Source organism: Cylas formicarius, unplaced genomic scaffold, assembly GCF_029955315.1.
Source record: "Cylas formicarius isolate icCylForm1 unplaced genomic scaffold, icCylForm1.1 PGA_scaffold_4__25_contigs__length_36172078, whole genome shotgun sequence".
NCBI classification, from domain to species: Eukaryota; Metazoa; Arthropoda; class Insecta; order Coleoptera; family Brentidae; genus Cylas; species Cylas formicarius.
In genome coordinates this window covers 32,111,342-32,123,598 of record NW_026844334.1, presented here as the reverse complement: position 1 = coordinate 32,123,598, position 12,257 = coordinate 32,111,342, and the positions used below count along the sequence as shown (strand labels likewise).

The following is a 12,257-nucleotide window of genomic DNA, read 5'->3' as shown; positions in this document are numbered from 1 at the left end:
TTTTTTTTAACATCTTAACACGCCGAATCGTTCCTAACTTAGAGTCACACTGATTGAATGATAGTATGTGATGACGGAGTTACTAAAGGAAGTTCAACTTATGTCTGAGTTGTTTTTAGGTTGAGGTTGTTCAATAAAATCAAAATTCTTAAAATTTGTATGTTTCATTCGATCACAATGTGGATCGTTATCAAGAATCTATATAATCTATATAAATTGATAATCTATATGAATTGAATATTTTATGTCAAATAACTTACATGCCTTAGCGATAAGTAAAAATATGAAATAACTGACACGAATATTTTGATTATAATTTTGATGTTCATATTTATTATTTGTTGCTCAGGTGTTAAAATTAAAATCACGGTTTGTTAAATGTTCGTGTTTAAAGATTCGATTTAAAGATAATTTTGAATATACAATATTCGATTTGTTTTTAACTGGAATTTTACCAACCCAAGAACAACTAAAGCAGTATATATAATACTAATTATGCGTGATTATAATTATAGAAATGACAATCTTTTCTTCCACATTCATAGAGCTTCGAACACATTTACAGAACTACAGAAACAAACTATAATTTTAATTTTAAACACAGGTATTATTAACTATTATTTTGTAGCTATTGGTTAAAATTAACAGAAGAAAGACAATGAACGCACACCAGGAATTAATTTTAAATGTTTTGAATCACAGCTTCACAATAATTTTAGAATCTAGTTTCAGTGTTAGTGTAAATTTGTATTATCATGATTTTTGTCCTCCTTTTTCATTTTCATGCTTTTCTTTAGTTTAGGGGGGATATAGCTAGTCACAAATTTTTCTCGTTGATGTAGAAAACATAAAAAAATGTTGCAAAAGACTTTCTGGAAAATGTGAAAGAAATAAATAAATATTTTTTTTACGTTCTATTATATGGTACAGTATACAAACAATTAATAGAAATGGTAACAAATATAACGCGTATGCAATAAAAAGAAAAGTAAAAAAAAATCATTCATCACAATCCTCCGGTATCGTGGGAGGTATGAAAATAGGCGGGTTTTGGCTTGAGGAAGGAGCTTCACTTTTCAACATCTGAGCGTCTTCGAAGTCTTCTTCGTCGAGGGATGATTGCGCCTCTAGATGTCGCTCTAGTTGCATCAATCTCATCTGAAAGTATCGCTTCTCTTCATTGAGGCAAGCCAAATCTTTCTCTTGTTCCGCTATGACTTGCTTGAGATCAGATATGATGTTGAGGTCTTCTTGTCGAGATTCTCGCCTCTCGTATCTCTGCCGAACCTCCTCGAACCTGTCGCAAGCGATCACTAATGAAATAAATCTTGACGTTGAATCGGCGATTACTCACAATTTGGTTAAACATTGACACTTTCTCTGAAGATGATCTATACTCTCCTGGGATTGTCTTTGAGTGCTCATTAGTTTCAATCTGAAGCTCTCCCTCTCTTTGTCCCTCTCTTCGAGCAACTGACCAATAGTTTGCTGAAGGCTTCTAAGGAATTAGGACCATTAGGGTATTTTAGGCAGAAAGGGTCGAGAGAATTTTACAACCAATTTGTGTTTGAAAATTAGAATTATTTAGCTGACCATTTTCAAAATTAAAAAAAAATTATCTAATCAATATGGCTAGTATATTTGGGGTCGATATAAAAACAGCATGGATATGAATGGATCGTGCAGTGCATTGTAAAATTTACAAAGTGCCCAAGACTAAACTATTGCAAAATACGGTTCTATCAGACAGAAACATGCAGTAAAACATTAATTATTATTATTTTCTAGCCTAAGTGTAATTTTGACAAACAATGAATAACAATGCTACAGCGATGAAGGTTAACGTTTGGAGTATCGAGCGGGATATAAAGTATAAAATGAGTGGGAAAATGAACACTATGCAGGGCAAGTCCGGTTTAGTACATCTACGAAGGAAATATAGTATGTGTTAATCACAAATATGTATGATGTGTAAATTTTGTAATTTCACTAAAATTCCGCATACTAACGCAAAAAGTCTGTTAAAAAAAATTGTTTTAAAAGATCTGTGTATTGTACTTAATACATGAGCAGCTCTTGGTTCTTTATTTCTGATATAATAAATATTTGATTCAAATATAATGGAAATCCAAGCAATCCAAGTTTTAATAACGTTTTGCCTAGATCCTGCAAACAAACACTATGTATATTATTTCGATTTCTGAGACAATGTCATATCAGGTTCCACCAGGTTTCGTTATACTTAATCCTGGTTTGATTTTTCAAATTTGCAAACAATATTTTGGACAATGCGTTCTTTAACCATTTTTAATTCGGTGTTTTCTATTTATTTTATTTATTTAAAAAAAGTCTACCTAACTAATAAATGGGTTTTAGTACAAAATAGTATAATACCTAATCTATCTAATCTTCAAAAGCATTAATTCTAATAAAAGAAAAGAGCTAGAAAAGACAAAAAGACTGACTGAAAGATTACATAAAATAGTTTGTTTATTGAAGCGATTCCAAAACTTTACAGAAATTGTAGGTAAGGAAAATAGTCCTATAGTTTACGATTTGCGATATACACTCTTTTATGTGTATGGGAACCATTTTGTACCTTTTCCATATACCACGATTGACTTGGTTTGTCCAAATGATTCAAAACTATTACAAGCGGTTTAGCGAAAACAGTCTTAGTCGGAACTGAATCTAGACCCATTGTAAATTTATTTTTCTCAAGAGCTTTGGCCACCTCATATTCAAATTATTGAAGAAATCCTCGTTAGAAGATGGCCGTCTAAAACATAGTGCAAAAGAGTTGAGTATATCTTGACCAGTATGTAACTCAATATAATTAAAATTCCTAATATAGCCTTGGTAGACCTGAGATTCCTCATTTGTTTTTAATAAACGACCAATATATTTTAGGATCTTTTTTAATGTTTTAGTCAATTTTCAGTAGGCAGTTTTTATAATAGCCCCTAACTTCAAATTTTATCTAACATCTATATTATATATAATATGAAAATTAAACCTGGGGGATACTTTTTATTAGCCATATCGGATTCTTGGGAAAGAAGTGGCAAATCCAATTTTAAAAACATTTCGCATATTGCATGAAACTTCAAATACAAGAATCGTAGTTTCAAAATCAGTATGGAAAATTTATTCATGCCTTACAGGACGGCTAGGATTTACCAACTAATTACACCATTTTCAGAGATGCAAGACTCCTTTTTTTCTTAAATACAACATCCCTGTATAGTGTGATACACAATCTAAATTCACTTTGATGGACTATGTTTTCTCCTATAACCATTTTCAATAGTTTTCTTGCATGTTCTCATTTTCAAGTCAATCAGACGCCCAAGTTTTTTCCACGTTTCACCAAGTTTGACATCTTGGTTTTATTTATTTCAATAAAGTTAACTCTGGAACTAGCCTTCTAGATCACCTTATTTGTAGTCATTGAATTTTCTACTTCGTGGTTATATAAAAGAAATGTACTTTTTCTAGACTTGTACAAAATAGGGATGAATTATTGACTTGTACGACCATGCCCTTACTACTTTTTATAAATTCTCTATTTTTTTTTATAGAAACATTGATTACATGCATGAATTTTATCTTTACCGAATAAGATTTGATGTCCGGTTTCATGGACGTGTTCGGAAAATGCTGATAAATTTAATTGTCGTAGTCTTTTAGCCTGGTTGATATTTTTCGTCATATTTCTCAAATGAAAAGTGGTAAATCTGGTTCTAACTTTATATTTATTAAAAGAACTTTTGGTATATGATCAGTTATATTTTGAATGTAAGAAAGGACAACAGTTGCAAGTGTGACGTTGCTTTCGGATTCATTGTCTTGTCAGGTTATGGTAAAGTGTATTTTGTGATGTAACGTTTATTATCTCTAATAATGTATAAATTATTACAGACAAGATTAGATTTCTGTGTTCAGTAACTCGTGTTGAGATAGTTTGACGGCTTTGTAAACGAGAGAGTTGATAATCTATGGTTTTTTATCCGGATGCAATAAGGTATCGGTCTGTGTGCGCAGGTTTTCTGTAAACAGAATAACCCAATGTTAGGTCTGATTATATATCAATAAGTATATCTAAAAATGGGAGATCATTGTCAGTTTTTGTTTCAATGGTAAAACATATGTTTGGGTGTATCGATTAAATGGGTAAGAAAATTTCGCAGAGATTCTTGATCATGAGGCCAAATAATAAAAGTATCATCAACATAGCGTTTCAATAATTTTGGTTTTATGCGGAAGCTATTGAAGGTTTTCTTCTTAAAGGCTTCCATAAATATATTTCCGATGACATGTGATAATGGAAAACCCCTAGCTCTTCCTGACGTTTGTTCATAGATTTGACCGTTACAAGAAAAATTTGTCCCAGGCAAGCATTTTCCAGATTGTAATGGTTTTTAATTAAAAATTAAATTTTGATAGAAATTATGAAATACTAAAATAAGTGTTTAAGTTTTGCACCTTCGAGAATGATTGATTGGTAACGGCTTAAACACGCATTGTTAAAAAAAAACATCATTAAATGTTTTAAAATTGAACAAGATATTTAAGGGTTAAATATATCTTAAGAAACTTACCATAAAATTTCTTTTTCTTAAAAATGAAATAATATACATGGTGTACCATTTAAAGTAAGATTCTGGGGATACTACTTGGGAGATACTCTTTATAGGGCCAATTATTGTTATTACCACATTTAAACAACAACTTTTATATTCCAATTCTTATGGAGTTACGGAGTTATAAAAGAATCCCGCAAGAGGCTACCTTGTTTGCTCATCAAACGTAAGTAAATGTTGTGCTACCGTAGCAACAAATAAGTGCAAGTCAATTAAAATTAATTTAATAAATTAAAATCCAGAAAATTTTAAGATGTACTTGAACAGGTATAAAAATCCATTTATCAAGTTAAATTAAATCCATTGCTTCCGATAAGTTTGTTTATGAAATTATTATCACAATTTTCTGTATTTAAATGAATAGTATAATTATAATGCCACCTTTCATTTTGATAAGCTCTTTTATATCCGTTATGCGCTTCCTGGATATTCTACCTCTTTATAGTATAGTACTTTCGTACTATTTACAAACTTTTCTCCAGAGTTCATAGTTATTTTAAACTGTTTATACTCTTTCTTATCGCAGATGGATGGCAATAATTGTTAAAATATTTTGTTATTTAATTATTTTTGAATATTTTTTGTAGAAAGCGGTATATTACGCAATCTGCGGATGAAAGAACAAAAAAAAGTCATTGTATAATAGTAAAATTTATTTCGTAATTTAGTTATAATTAAGTCCAGAGAGTTTATAGAATTATCTCGTTGGTGAATTTTGCGCAATTAAGTAAAAACGTCTGTAGTTGTGTTTCAGGTTCACTTAAACAAGTGAAATCATCATCCAGATATCTAGACCACAAAAGAAAACTTCTACTCAGAGCATATTCATGTCTATTTTTTTCTCAATTTTCCATGAACATTTCTGCAATTTCTAAATGATTGATTGACAATTGATTAGAAATGTAAAATTGATCTTTTAATTCAGAATAATTTTGGTTTAAACAAACCATCAAATCTTTTTTTATGATAAGGTTAGTTTGCTCCTGAGTATGTTTTTTACAGCGATAGGTGGAATACTGGAAATTTTGGTCGTCAAAAGAAGCTGGAATATCATTGCTAGTTCGAAATAATTTGCAATCATATTAACTCGTTGCATAATCTCATAAAATCATAATTCTTTAAACTTTCTGAACTTAACTATAACTAAATTACGCAAGAAATTCGATTTATCCAATTATCACATGTGGATGCAGTAATTACGTAATAACTCAAATCACCGTTACATAAAAAATGGCAGTGTTTCTTTCTTTTATGCACAGACAGCTCAAGATACCACTTACTACAGAAAGTTTTAAATAAGATTTAAGATTTAATTTATCGTGCTTCCAGAAGTCATGAATATTACTTCATGGTCAATTGGATACGTATAGACCCCCGTTGCTAAATTTAAATTTAAATTTAAAAACCCCACAACCATTGTAATTAAGAATTCGTTAGCACCTTTTGATATTAATAGTTGTTCTGTACACCATTAAAAAATTGAACTGAGGGGGCTTTTACTTAATGAAAATCCATTTATCAAAATAAATAGGAACTAAAAGTTCAGATTTTCACGATATATATATATATATATATATATATATATATATATATATATATATATATATATATATATATATATATATATATATATATATATATATATATATATATATATATATATATATATATATATTAACATGACAATTTATATAACAAGTGCTTTCACTCTATCGGTTCGAATTCTATAGATAGTTTGCTTATTAAAAACAAATATTTAAAATCCTTTACATATTGGGGTAACCGAAAAAATAGCACTATTAAATTACTTTTTTTTTTCAAAGAAACTTCCACAGGCGACTATAATGCTTTTTATAAAACTTCTGGATTCCTTCTGCGTCGGTTTTTGCTTAGTAATTTCGACTCAGCAAAAACGGACGCAGGAGGAATCCAGAAGTTTTGTAAAAAGCACGAAATTATATATTTTGACATGACAATTGTTTCGACAACACCGTGTCTTTATCAAATGTAATATTTACAAACTACCTGTTACTATATATATCGAAAAATTACAATAAAACCTTAATTAATGTTGTTGTGAGAATTTAAGTTTAATAATGGAGAGGTATTTAAATCTAATTGATCCTTAAGCAATACATTTGAATGTCTCATTTTGTTAATCTCCATGGCTTCCAATAAATTTAATTTTCTACTTTTTGTGGCTGTATGTAAAACATCGAAATTATCGTCAAAAATGTGTTTTTCCGTGTTTAAGTGTGTTGCATAATTAGAATCTAGACTATTGTTTTTAAACACTCTTTTATGTTCGTTAATGCGTTTCTTGAAAGATCTACCTTTTTGTCCAATATAAATTTTAGGACAAGATCCGCATTTCAACCTGTAGACACCTGATTTTTGGAATTTTGGACATTTCGTTTTATTGTTTTTTAAATATTTTTCTATTGTGTTGTTAGTTCTGAAAGCTATTTTTAAACCATATTTTGACAAATATTTTGAAACTTTTTTACTAGGTTCTCCTATGTATGTAATTGTTTTAAATTGTTCGTGTTCTGTATTAAGTTTCGGATAAATAGAGTTTACTGTTGTCTGTATTGGTTTTTATTTATAATTTTATCTATAATGAACGGGTAGTGGCCGTTGTTCAGTGCAATTTGTTTAATGATATTAAGTTCTTTGTTGTAATTTTCTGTTGAGAGTGGCGTATTAAGGAGTCTGTGTACAAAAGAGTGAAACGCAGCCATTTTGTGTGTGTAAGGGTGATTTGAGCTGTTAATGTATGACTGTGTCCGTATGTGAAGGTTTATGATATATTGAAAAATCTAATTTGTTTTACGCTTTCGGAATAGTTAAGTATAAAAAATTAATAGAGTTATACTGTTCAATCTCGATAGTGAATTTTATACGATTATGTAATGAGTTAATGTAATTTAAAAAAAATTCAATTGTCTGTCCGTTCCAACAAAACAAGCAAAGACATCATCCACGTATCTATACCACCATAAAAAACTTTTACTTAAAGGATGTTCTAGTATAGTAACGATCAATTAGATTTAAATAGCTCTCCTTTATTGAACTTAAATTCTCGCAACAACATTAATTAACGTTTTATGGTCATTTTTCGGTATATATAGTAGCAGGTAGTTTGTAAATATTACATTTGATAAAGACACGGTGTTGTCGAAACAATTGTCATGTGAAAATACATAATTTCGTGAAAATCTGAACTTTTAGTTGTTATTTGTTTCAATAAAAAATTGATGAAAATCTGAGCATCATTTTTCCTTGCGTTATGTTCAAGTGTTTGCATCTTAAGAGCATTTTACTGCTGTTATTATGGTATGCCATGATTGTTTGAGGCAATTGTTTATTTTGTTTCGAAACTTTTCAGTAGGTATGTTTATTTCGTGTTCGTCATGCTATTGTTAAATTTTTACCTTATCTTTTGATCAGTCTCGTTTTTCATTTTGGTCATGGTTTCCGCTTGTTGGGCGATTTCGTTGTTTAGCACTTGCACGCCCCCTTCCAGCGTGTCGACATTGTTCTGAAGATCGTCCAATGTCGACTCCTTACTCTGCAGTTCGTTTTTTAAAGAATCGATTGTCTTTAACAACTCTATTTCTCTGGCCGTGTGCGACTTTTGTTGCGTGTAAAATTGCTCCTCCAGCGTGTTGTATTTCGATACGTATTCGTTTTCGACCAATTTGATCGCTTCGGACTTCTGGTGGATCAAATTACCCCACTGCGAGTCTGAAAAGAAATTTGGTAAATCAAGTGTCGCCATATTCGCTGGGAAAATATTCGCACCTAACTCGTTTCGATGTTGCTGTATGAGGGACTCGATTTTTTGTTCTGATTCCTTCTCCATCTGTTCTTTGACCGCGTCCAGCGTCGACGAAAGTGAAGACATTTTATTTTGCCACATCGTCTCGATTTCCCTGATTTGATCTTCGTGTTCCAAATTTAATTTTTCTACCGAAAACAAAAATGTAACCCCCAATTAAAAACCAAACCAACCTCCATACCCAACTCCGAGTCGTGTTGCTCTACCAGCTTTTCATAATTATTGTGGTGAGCCATATCTATTTTGTCCATCAACCTTCGCAGTTCCATTATATCTCGGTCCGTGTTTGATCTCACCCGGATCAATTCTTCGTGGTAGTATTCGTCTTTCTCGTCCAGAGATTTTTTAAGCGACTCAATCTGAAACATGCAACCAGAATAAAAAAGTAAAAAGTAAACTCACTTCTAGAAATATAGAGAGATAGGCTTATATACTGGACTACAGCGCTCGCACGTGTAATACAGTCTGCAATACAGGTGCAGTGAAGCCTGAGTATGTTTTACTAGGTGTTTCTACACTATACGTTTCGCGAATCCTTGAAAATCACCGGAGCTTTGGACCATTTGATGTTGTAGTGTAAGTAGATATGATGACTCTATCCAGCACTTCTGTATATAGGAAACCTACACATATATCTTAACGATTCCAGTTTCCAATATTTCCTACTATGACACATTTCTTTCTCTAGATCGCATTTCTCCGTCGATTATTCAATGTCATTCTTCCAACTTCTCCTTGGTCTCCTTCTATTGCACTTTTTTATAGGTATCCATTCCAATATTTTTTATGACCATCTCGTCCCGTCCGTTCTTTTTGCATGCGTGAACCAAGTCAATTGTTTTCTCTCTAGGTTGTCAATGATATTTGTCTCGGTGTTTATGCTACGTCTGATTGGTTATCAGTTCGAGTATCGATATCTGACAGCTTCTACGCAGAAAATCTGAGGCCGGTAAGTTTCTTCTATTTGTTGGAGTCACACTCATGGTAGGAGTTTAAATTTTAGTCTAATGTTTCTTGCCCAAAGTATAGAACTGATGGCTCCAATAGCCTTTTTAGCTTTTGGTATTCGTTGTTGGATTTCATCTTTACTATTTCCATGCTTATTGGACATCACTTCCAAATATCTAGCCTCGTCATTTTATTATTGGGATTATTTGATTATTGGGACGCTATCGTACGCTTTTTCTAGATCTATGAACGCTATATGTGTATCTCTATTTCGCTTAGTTCTCTTTTCTAGAGCTATTTTCAGAGTAAAAAGGTTATTTGTTCGAAATACTGCCTTTTCCTCTGGCTGTTTAGCCTTTAATATGGTCTTCTATTAGGTCATGTCTTGAACCTTTTTATGGATAACAGAAAAGTTGGAGATTCTCCATTCAGGTGATGGTTCTTCGCCATTTAAGCATCTTTTAAATAAACACCACAGCATTGTGTATGTGTATTATATATTCCACCGGGTCCCGTAGAAATTTTAACTTTGTATCTTTCACTGTTCACTGCTTTTAATTCAGTTTCTAGGGGTAGGTCTATGTTCTTGGAATCATTGATTTGGTGTTCCCCCAGAAATTGGACACTCTTTCTTCCAAAAGTCTTTTAAAATAGTATACCCAGTTCTTACTTGTAATGCTTGTCAAGTTCAGTACTTGTTTATTGAACGTTCTTGCTGAATTAATAGTTTTCTAAGCTTCTGAACTTTGGGCTAGGCGCCGAACGGTATCTAAAATTTTGGGTGTAACCATTCCGAAGCAAAGAAACTAGGAATCTCACTCGATATAGAATTAATCAGTTTTAAAAAGGACATTATCAGATTGTAAACGCAACACAACAGCAGAATGATGTGAGGTAGATACTATCTCTCTTGACGATCCCATACGCGAAGGGAATCTCAGAAAACGTGAACATTACAAACAGCGAAACATTACATAGTTGAGATTCTATTCAAGTCCGGAAGGACATTAGTAAGCACACTTACACTTGAATAAAGCCAGGAACATCGACTCAACAGAAAGTTATAACTGCTAAATACACTGTGAATTTGGAATTTGGAATATTAGGGAATTTAACCACGGAACCACAAGTTTAAATAGGATGTATTCAATAAAAACAAAAGAAACATCTATAGCATTCCAAGACCAGTCAAAAACTTAATAGAGCGCACGTGCCTCATGGCCTTATAATTAAAATTAGTCTGCTCAAAGCGTCGTGCAAACAAAAATTAAAGACAATGGAATTTTGTCAATCTCTTAGAATTTCTACTCAATCAATGTAGTAAACCTAGTAAGTAAACCTATACCCACTTCCTTCAGACACTGCCTCAATTTCTTCTCCCATTCGTTCTGTTTCTTCTGAAACTCTTCGTCTTTCTGTTTTCTAACCGACTCCATCGCCTTATATTTTTCTTCGTTGTGTATTTGCTCAAGCTCGTCTTTGAGTCTGCCACACTCGTGCAACAATCGCTCTTCCCAATACATAGCGATCTCGGTCCTCTTCTGATTTAAAGTTTCCTTCAGTTTCCTCTCCTTGTCTAGTAGCTCCTGTCGGTGGATCCTCTGGATGTGTTGTAAATTTTCTTTCTCTATTTCTATTAAATTTAACAGTCTTTTGGTCTCGTTTTTGAGATTCGCCTCGGCTTGCATCATTTGCTGCTGCTGCTCGCGCATTTCTTTCAAGTTTTTTTCTTGTTCGAAGGTTCGACCGCGAAGTTTTTGGACTTCCAGTTCGTACGATTTTAGCGATTCTACCTGAAAAGTGATTCTTATAACTCAATTTTGCAACAACAACTATAAACCTTACTTGAGTCAACATGTCTTCGGCCTCGGTCATCTTTCTTTGAGCTTCTTTATAAGCTTCTTGCAATCTTTCCTCTATCGCCTTATCCTTGTCGTCCAACTTTTTTTTGCACGTCAACTGCACTTCTCTTAATTTCCATTCGAAATCGTCCAAAAGCTCTTGCTCCTTCAAAATGTTAATCGTTCTAAGTTTCTCGAAATCTTCCTTCCATTTTTTTTCAATTTCCTCTTTTTGTTTCACGGCACCGTCTACCGTTTCGGATAGTTTCTTTTGTTCTTCTTGGCGTTCCGATTGCAGTTCGGCGTGTCTCCTTTCCAGATCTTCCTTTTCTTCTTGCAGCTGCTTTATTTGATCTTCCAGGTTTTGTATCCTTACTCTGAGGTTGCTGATTACCCCTTCCAGCTCGCTGATCTTGGATTTGGTCTCGTATTCATAGTTATTGTAAATTTCTGCAATATATTTTTGATTTTCACTACTAAGTAGATAAATAACTAACAAAAAACTGATAGGAAATTCATCGAGTCTATATGGCTTGGCTTTTCTTAAAGGTCTAATGAATGCTTTGAATACCACGGAAAGAAAAACGCGTTAACTGATAATAGAAGGCAAAGTTCTAGGCAAAGGGTTATGATATGACAATTTAAGGACTTTCGTAAACCCACTAGCGTGGCAATGGACATTTAAGAACATGAGAAACCATGAGTATGAACATGAATGGTGTTGCAATATATTACATCTTCGACACTAAACATCTCCTTTATCGGATACAATTCAGTCGACGACAGAATTATCCATGTCAAAGTAAAATCCTCTACCAGCATTGCAAATTTTCTTCAAGTCTATGTTCCCAGCCCAACAAGCAGACACTGATGAATTCTATGCTCATCTTGAAGAGGTCTTTGCGACTATCACAAACCATGACCTAGTAATAACCTTGGGAGACTTCAACGGCAACTGGGGAAAATATTAGAAAGATTCATAGG

The 12,257-nt window shown here is 32.7% G+C and overlaps 1 protein-coding gene across 5 annotated transcripts in view; it reads right to left on the bottom strand.

Moving 5' to 3' along the window:
• Window positions 1-630: 630 nt before the first annotated feature.
• The window catches only part of LOC132700732 (protein FAM184A-like), a 72,227-nt gene continuing 60,600 nt past the window's right edge, over window positions 631-12,257 (bottom strand). For 3 of the 5 annotated variants that reach the window (XM_060668246.1, XM_060668245.1, XM_060668244.1), the window contains 7 exons: window positions 11,278-11,723; window positions 10,782-11,225; window positions 8,666-8,843; window positions 8,448-8,612; window positions 8,078-8,390; window positions 1,355-1,498; window positions 889-1,297 (listed from right to left, as the gene is read on the bottom strand). In XM_060668246.1, the coding sequence (XP_060524229.1) occupies window positions 1,000-1,297; window positions 1,355-1,498; window positions 8,078-8,390; window positions 8,448-8,612; window positions 8,666-8,843; window positions 10,782-11,225; window positions 11,278-11,723 (1,988 nt within the window). In that variant the 3' untranslated portion in view covers window positions 889-999. The other 2 variants (XM_060668241.1, XM_060668243.1) reach the window with 2 other exon arrangements.